The sequence below is a fragment of the Tarenaya hassleriana genome, unplaced genomic scaffold, assembly GCF_000463585.1.
Source record: "Tarenaya hassleriana unplaced genomic scaffold, ASM46358v1 Cleome12, whole genome shotgun sequence".
NCBI classification, from domain to species: domain Eukaryota; kingdom Viridiplantae; phylum Streptophyta; class Magnoliopsida; order Brassicales; family Cleomaceae; genus Tarenaya; species Tarenaya hassleriana.
Genome location: NW_010962392.1, coordinates 3,312,072 through 3,319,907, shown reverse-complemented (window position 1 = coordinate 3,319,907; position 7,836 = coordinate 3,312,072). Strand labels below are relative to the sequence as shown.

General features: G+C 39.9%; 3 protein-coding genes across 3 annotated transcripts; 2 read left to right on the top strand and 1 right to left on the bottom strand.

Moving 5' to 3' along the window:
• Nucleotides 1–2,033: 2,033 nt before the first annotated feature.
• Nucleotides 2,034–2,884, bottom strand: LOC104806861. The gene has a single exon (XM_010531949.1). The coding sequence runs from the start codon at nucleotides 2,536–2,538 to the stop codon at nucleotides 2,092–2,094; it is 447 nt and encodes a 148-aa protein (XP_010530251.1). The 5' UTR covers nucleotides 2,539–2,884; the 3' UTR covers nucleotides 2,034–2,091.
• Nucleotides 2,885–4,372: 1,488 nt separating this feature from the next.
• Nucleotides 4,373–6,658, top strand: LOC104806862 (60S ribosomal protein L3-1-like). Its single transcript, XM_010531950.1, has 6 exons — nucleotides 4,373–4,457; nucleotides 4,869–4,960; nucleotides 5,122–5,232; nucleotides 5,322–5,626; nucleotides 5,747–6,156; nucleotides 6,242–6,658. The coding sequence occupies exons 2-6, from the start codon at nucleotides 4,876–4,878 to the stop codon at nucleotides 6,498–6,500; spliced, it is 1,170 nt and encodes a 389-aa protein (XP_010530252.1). The 5' UTR covers nucleotides 4,373–4,457; nucleotides 4,869–4,875; the 3' UTR covers nucleotides 6,501–6,658.
• Nucleotides 6,659–7,006: 348 nt separating this feature from the next.
• Nucleotides 7,007–7,487, top strand: LOC104807034. The gene is made up of 2 exons (XM_010532144.1): nucleotides 7,007–7,289; nucleotides 7,348–7,487. Exons 1-2 carry the CDS (start codon nucleotides 7,007–7,009, stop codon nucleotides 7,485–7,487), a joined length of 423 nt encoding a protein of 140 aa, XP_010530446.1.
• Nucleotides 7,488–7,836: the final 349 nt, after the last annotated feature.

The following is a 7,836-nucleotide window of genomic DNA, read 5'->3' as shown; positions in this document are numbered from 1 at the left end:
CTGACCTCAGACCGGACATTCTGGTCCTCGGATCTCGCCAGAATCACTCAAACATGCACGATTCACTATGGGTATTACACTAAAACTCATAGAATTACAAGTAGAACACGAATCAGACATCAATTTCGCACAAAATCACTCAAAATCCAAAACCCATGTCTAACAGACTTCCGAATTAAACTCGAATTCACTCACCTCGGGTTAAATTCACGCGTTGGTTGAGGGATTGGGAGCTCGGTGATGTTCCTCTGCGTCTGTAGAAGTAAGTAACGACGTGAGTTACTCGGATTTGAGGGAGAATTCGGCTCTGAGGTTGAGGAAGAATGAAGAGGAAGAAGGTGGCTAAATAAAGCCCGAATTGGTCGAATTATTGGTTGAAATCCGGACCCAGGCGTGGAACAAATCGTGCTTAGGGTCAAAAGGTCGGGTTTTCTGGTCGAATTAGTGCATTTGGGTCACTTTCAGGTCGGTCCGGACGAAAGTCGCGACTTTGGTCGCTGGCTAAATAAAGCCCGAATTGGTCGAATTATTGGTTGAAATCCGGACCCAGGCGTGGAACAAATCGTGCTTAGGGTCAAAAGGTCGGGTTTTCTGGTCGAATTAGTGCATTTGGGTCACTTTCAGGTCGGTCCGGACGAAAGTCGCGACTTTGGTCCCTGCCGACAGTCCAGTCCGTCCGTTCCGGGACTGTCTGGAACGGACGGTCTATTCCTACGCGGTCCGCCCGTTCTGTGTTTTTCAGAACGAACGTTCTGTTTTTTTTTTTTTTAGAAAACTGGGTTGTTACAACAGTAGAGATTTGAATATATCAAATTCTAAATAGATTCGCTAATTTAAAAAAAAATACATGAAATAATGAAATATTTGATAATGATCAAGTTAAAAAATAAAATAGTTTAATTTTTTTAATAACTTTAAAATAAATTCCTATTGAAGGTTTCACACTAAATATATTTTGGCAATAAAATAATACAAGTCAACTTAAAAAAAAACATTGGTGATCACATATTCACAGTAATAATTATCAGTAGGATATGGATAAATAATTTAAAGTTTCCTTCTTTACTTAATTTGATTTCATTTGTCTGCTCTTTTAAAGTTTCAAATCTTTTATTCTTTAATGCGATTATAAACGTTTTATATTTATAGTAACAAAATATACACATGATATTAGAAAATTTCAGGGATGTCAAATTATTTTATTATAAATATCTATATGAATAACTACAATATATATACTGTGGAAGAGAATAAAACCAAATGGGTTGAATCAATGTGGACGGGTTACGAAGCGAACTAAGTTATAAATAGAGCATAATTCATGAAGATTTCAGCATGCATTCACATGCAAATCATATCAAGAGTACTATCGCATATGTGGGTCATGTTATAACCGTTTGGAATGCATCAAATGTGATTGATTCAATCACTTGATTCCTTCCATACTTAGCTCCACGTGTCTTTTTTTTTTCCCTATTTGTATAGAAAATAATTTATTCTTCCTTTTCCCCTTCTAAGGAGACGTTAGGAACATATTTTATTTCCTTCTTTTTTAGTCTTACTTTTCTATTTAAGTCCATTTATATTATTTTGTAAGATCATCAAGAAATAATGCTATTCTTTCATCACGTATTCTCTCATTGTCTCTCTCGGCTCTCCTATCACTTCGAGTACGAGTTCTTATTCTCATTTCTAAACTAATCACAAATTTTCTATACCCACAATTTTAAAATGTTATTAATTTATCTTTTTATTTCTGAATTTATGTGTGTAGATTTGGAGTAAGTAAAAAAAAAAGACTCATCAATTGGAAAAAAAAAGGTTTAGTACGGGATTACCAAATCTTATATAGGACACCTTGTATACATACAACAATACATCTCTATAGGAGTCAATAACAACTTTATTAATAACTCAATACCAACTCATATTCACATAGATTTATCTGATTTTGTAGAAGATGTAATTAGTTTGAAGATCCGGTGAATTTACATATCATAATTTTTTTTTATTAATATCGAAATGATTCCAGACGCAGAATGCAGTTTCATATAGATTTTTTTCTTTCACAACAAATCATATAGAATATTCTCATCCCAGCCAACCATACTTGAACTCCCAAGGCTTCTCCAACCAAGGTTTCTTGGTGTTTTTGGTGAAGTAGATGCCGTCTTCCCTCACATCCCACGAGTATTTCACGCCCGGTGTCCTCCAGAAGTTGGTCCAGTACGCCTTGAAACTTTGGTGATGCTCGTAGTTCGGTCCCTGTCTCAGCTCGCAGTAGATTTTGGTCGTCCCGAAGAAATTATCATCCACGTTGAACCTGAAAACTGTGTCGGGAGGAACCACTTGGTCCACGGCTTTTCGTTTGCTGCAGTTTATCTTGAGATTCTTGTTGGACTTCAACCTGTTTTTGAATCTCACCACATTGTACACTTTGGAGCTGCTGGCATCGGTCACCGTCGCAAAAGAAACGAGAACAACGAGAAAAACACACTTGAGACTTCTTCCTGCTCGGGACATTTTTTTTTTGTACATTATCAACTATGAACCAATATTTTTAAATTACTTGATGTATTTATAGATAGTACAGAGTGATCTTATTGTTGTTATATTCAATTTGATTTTTGACGGAAAGAGCAACTTTGGATACTTGTTCCATCTAAATTTAATTTATGATCGAGTCCCAAACTGTGTATCTGAAATTTATTTTCATATTAGGGAATAATATCAATATAATAACAAAATCTAGATATCGTAAAGAAATTAGAGAGATTATGGTGACATGTTTTTCGCCAATTGAAACGGAAATAACATTGTTTATTTTCCTTTTAACATTTGTGGAGTATATGATATATATACTCATTAATAACTGCGATTTCTTCGAAAGTTAATAACTGCTCTTAAACGTCCATTTCCAATATTAGCAATTTCTTTAAAATTAAAACATTTGTGTATACCTATAGTTGAGATCATATGTAATAGTCAATCTTAGATTTTTTTTTCCTGTAAAACAAAGCTTTATATATACACACATACATACAAGAAAAGGGTATGAAAATAATTTAGTATTTGTTAGAATTGATTTTGAGAATGTGAAAGTCGAATTTAATCCTGCAATTTCTATGTACATATATGCAAAATTTTACCTGTTTTCATAAGTAAACAAATTTTAATCTAAAACTTGAGACATATCTCCAAAATATTTCAAACAAATTTAAGATATAGTATTTTTCGTTATTTATATATATATATATATATCTTCAACATGACACACAAATTAATTTGTAAACCAAATTCTGATTTTTAATTTTCTTTTGGTTCATTTTTTATTTAAAAAATCTGATTTTTAAAGATTTTTTTTTTTTGTTTGTTGTGTCCATCCATATATATACATATATACATACATATATGTAAATGGGCCTCGTTAAATATATATATAGAGAGAGAGAGAGAGAGAATTTTGAAATACCGATTTCTATTATAGTCTAAATAATATAAATCTCTAAACCGGATTACACCAAAACCAAAATGCGCAGCACACCACTCTAGTACCTAGTGGCTTATTTGGATATCTGTCAGTTTATTAGTTCCAATTCATTTATATTCGAAGTTCATCATTTCCGGTTTTTAAAAAATTATAATAATCCGATTATTATATTGAATTTAATTCGATTCCTATTTCGATTATTATTTAAAATTATTTAATTTTTCTATCGAAATCTGCGGTACTCCAGCCTAGTGGAGTGGAGCAGTACCTTCTCGGATGAAGCTATTGTCACTTCAGTTTCCCATTTTTTTCCGTTGCAGAAAAGAGATCCCTTCCCTCCTGGTTTAACCTAATTCGCGTTCCCAAACACCATCCTTAGCAGGTTTCAATTTTCCTCAGAGAACAAAACCGAAGCCGGAAACAGAGGAAGAACGAAAGAGATGAAGCAAAAGACGAAAAGAAGAGAGAGGGAAGAAGAGTCAGAAATCTCGTGTGGAAAGTTGCCGCTCACTGCACCTACAAGGGTGCTGCGGTTTTTTGCACTGTGATTTCATCAATCTCCTCAAATACAGTAATTTCAAATCAATTCGAAAAGCGATCAAACGAACCATAAAGATAGCCAAATCCAAATCGAAACCCGTACTGAAGCTTTTGAGAGGATGAAGAAAAAACCCTAATTTGTCGCTGAAAACCTAAATCGAATGATTTGGGAAACGAACGAATTGACAAGCAGGGAAAGAGCTTATATATGGAGGATGGTGACAGTGAGTCACTGCCCTAATTTTGTTTTTTGGGCTTTTAAAATTTCGTAATTTTGATGGGCTTTGGAGGCCCAATTAGAAAATAGGGGGTTTAGGGTAAAGTGTCGGCCTTATATAAAGATGAAACTAGGGTTTAGTTGCACTTCTCTTTTGTAGTTCGCTGCTTTGGGAGCTTAGCCGCAGGAGGGAGTCAACCAGAGACTCAGGTTTTGTCTTGTTTCACTCATTTTCTTCCTCCAGTTTCTGTATGTTTCTCGTGAATCTGTTGGAAAGCTGTTGTCGAAAGTAGTGTAGCATTCATTTCTGTATCCTATGATGGTTTGGTGATGAATACCTTCGCCTTAGCCGTGTTTACCGATGTAGTCTGAATTCGAAATCTAATGCTCTTATCTCTGTAACTTTTGAATGCGGATATCCGTGAATTCTCTTCCTCGTCTCATAGCGGAATCAGTAATGGCGTTAATTATCCTTTTTCTTAATCATATATGCTCTGTTTATGGTCATTTGCTAGTGTGCTTTTGTTATCATGAGGCTGATAGTGATCGTAATGCAAACGATTCTTTACTTCTTTTTATTATTTTTTATTTAATGGTTGACAATAAATTTGTCCGAAGCAGGAGAAGAATGTCTCACAGGAAGTTTGAGCACCCAAGACACGGTTCCCTCGGGTTCCTTCCGAGGAAGAGAGCTAACCGCCAAAGAGGGAAAGGTACTTGTTCTATTTTTTATTGCTTTTGCTTTTCTTGCAGGGTAGATACGCTCTCGTTGGTGGTATTTGGGTTAGAATTGATTAGCTTTATCATATAGTTGTATCAGTTTCTATGTGTTATTAGTTTTTTTCTCACTACCAAGTCTGTGATTTGGAATCAGTGAAGGCGTTCCCAAAGGATGATCCATCCAAGCCGTGCAAGTTTACGGCCTTCATGGGTTACAAGGCTGGTATGACCCACATTGTCAGAGAAGTCGAGAAGCCTGGATCCAGTAAGTAGTTTGGATGTGCTTGTCTTGATTCTGCTATCTAGTTTTTGGTTTTGTAATTCCTTGCTAAACTGGTACTCTGCCTTGATTAGAGCTTCACAAGAAGGAGACATGTGAGGCTGTTACCATCATCGAGACACCTCCGATGGTGGTGGTTGGTGTTGTTGCCTATGTTAAGACTCCTCGTGGTCTCCGTTCCTTGAACACTGTCTGGGCTCAGCATTTGAGCGAGGAAGTCAGGAGAAGGTTCTACAAGAACTGGTGCAAGTCCAAGAAGAAGGCATTCACCAAGTACTCCAAGCAGTACGAGAGTGATGAGGGCAAGAAGAGCATCCAAACTCAGCTTGAAAAGATGAAGAAGTATGCTTCTGTTATCCGTGTTTTGGCCCATACTCAGGTATAATTGCCTTATCTCTCCTTCTTTTGATTGCGATTTATATCTCACTTGGTAACATACTAGAAGGCTGAAGGATTCTGCATCTTGTTGGCTGACAATCCTATAATGGCTTTTCTACAGATCAGGAAGATGAAGGGTTTGAAGCAGAAGAAGGCACACCTGATGGAGATCCAGGTCAACGGTGGAAACATTGCCCAGAAGGTGGACTTTGCTTATGGTTTCTTCGAGAAGCAGATCCCGATCGATGCTATCTTCCAGAAGGATGAAATGATTGATGTGATCGGTGTTACCAAGGGTAAGGGGTATGAGGGTGTTGTTACCCGTTGGGGAGTGACCCGTCTTCCCCGTAAGACTCACAGGGGTCTTCGTAAGGTTGCTTGTATCGGTGCCTGGCATCCGGCTAGAGTGTCCTTCACAGTAGCAAGGGCTGGTCAGAATGGTTACCACCACCGTACTGAGATGAACAAGAAGATCTACAGGATCGGCAAGGCCGGCCAGGAAACTCACTCGGCCATGACCGAATTCGATAGGTCAGTATGACATTCTCGGCTTATTATCCATTCACTCGATTATACTAAAGGCAGTGTATACTGATAAGAAAACCCGGTTGAACAGGACGGAGAAGGATATCACACCAATTGGAGGATTCCCCCATTATGGTGTTGTGAACGGAGATTACCTGATGATAAAGGGATGCTGCATGGGACCAAAGAAGAGAGTCGTGACTCTCCGTCAGTCGCTTCTCACACAGACGTCTCGATTGGCACTCGAGGAGATCAAACTCAAGTTCATCGATACCTCCTCGAAGTTTGGACATGGTCGTTTCCAGACCACTCAGGAGAAGCAGAAGTTTTTCGGTCGTGTCAAGGCTTAAGCAAAAAGCTCCATATTTATCTGTCTTTCTTTTTCCTGTTGTGTCGAAACCTTTAGGCAGATGCTTTTCGAACAGTTCTCGTCAGTTTTGTGTTCTAAGTGTTTGAGAATTTGGACATCTTGCTGTCATTTGTTTAGTGTTCATTTGACTGCACTTCCGATCTGGTCTTATTTAAACCTGATTATCGACAAGCTTGTCGGGCTGCCGTGGAGTACGGGAGGCAGGAGTAGGGCGGGCTAAAACGGGTCGTTTTGGGTTCAATCCCGTCACGCGCAAATAGACCCACGCGCCTTTCACGTGTTTCTCCCGATCTCTGGCGGGTGCAACCATCAGACCTCGAACCTACCCTCCCGCGGGAAGAAAATTTCAGAAAACCCTAATACGCAAGATACGATTTTCTTGTCCGAGAAAATATCCACCTTCTCCCAAAGCGTTGTTCTTCGTTCTTGTTGCTCGGTCAAACAAACCGAGAGATCAGCTGTTCCAACTTCCTCACTCCTCCGGAAATGGCGTCGTCCAATGTGATGCCTTCTTCCAACTCGAGAAACTCGGATCTGTCTCGTCGTAATTCTTCCGTTTCTCCTCCTCCCATAAATCTTAACCAGCTGAACCGAGATTCGACCGTCTACCGGTCGAGGATAAGCGGCGGCTACGGCAGGTTGAACGACGGATTTGGTTCCGCGATGACAGTAGATGGGATTCTGCGGGACGTTTTACGTTACGGAACCTCCGTCATCGCTGGCGGCGGGGGCAGCGGAGTCTACGCTTTGGGATGCGTCTATTACATTTGTTAGGTTTAACGTAGAGGGTATCTATTTTTCAACATTCATCGGTGCTCATGCTCCAGCGCCGGTGAAGATGTCGGTTAACGTTGAGCGGAATGGCTGCGGGATCACCGGAGGAGCTGCGAGTGGGGCGGAGACGCGGGAGAAGAGTGCGGATGACGTTCGGAGAGAGATTGTGTCCGGGGAGAGGAAAGCGATGTAGGAGGATATAATGACTCGAGGATTTCCCGGCGAAGTCGGCGTTGGGTGGTGCAGTAGGGACGACAGAATCGGAGGATATTGATGTGAAGATTCCGCCGGAGAGGGCCGGCGGTGGGGTATACGCGTTCGACCCGATGCCATAGACGCCGTTTCAGATGAACGCCAAGGTTGAAGGGTCTATCTTAGGGCTTGGGAACGGTTTGGATGTCTATGGCGGAGACAGGGGAAAGAGAGCGAGAATGATTATGGAAGCGTTGGATAAGACTGTTGCACAGCATCAGAAGAGGATGATCAAGAACCGTGAACCTGCTGCGAGGTCCAGGGAGCGGAAGCGGGGTTCTTTCCTGCTG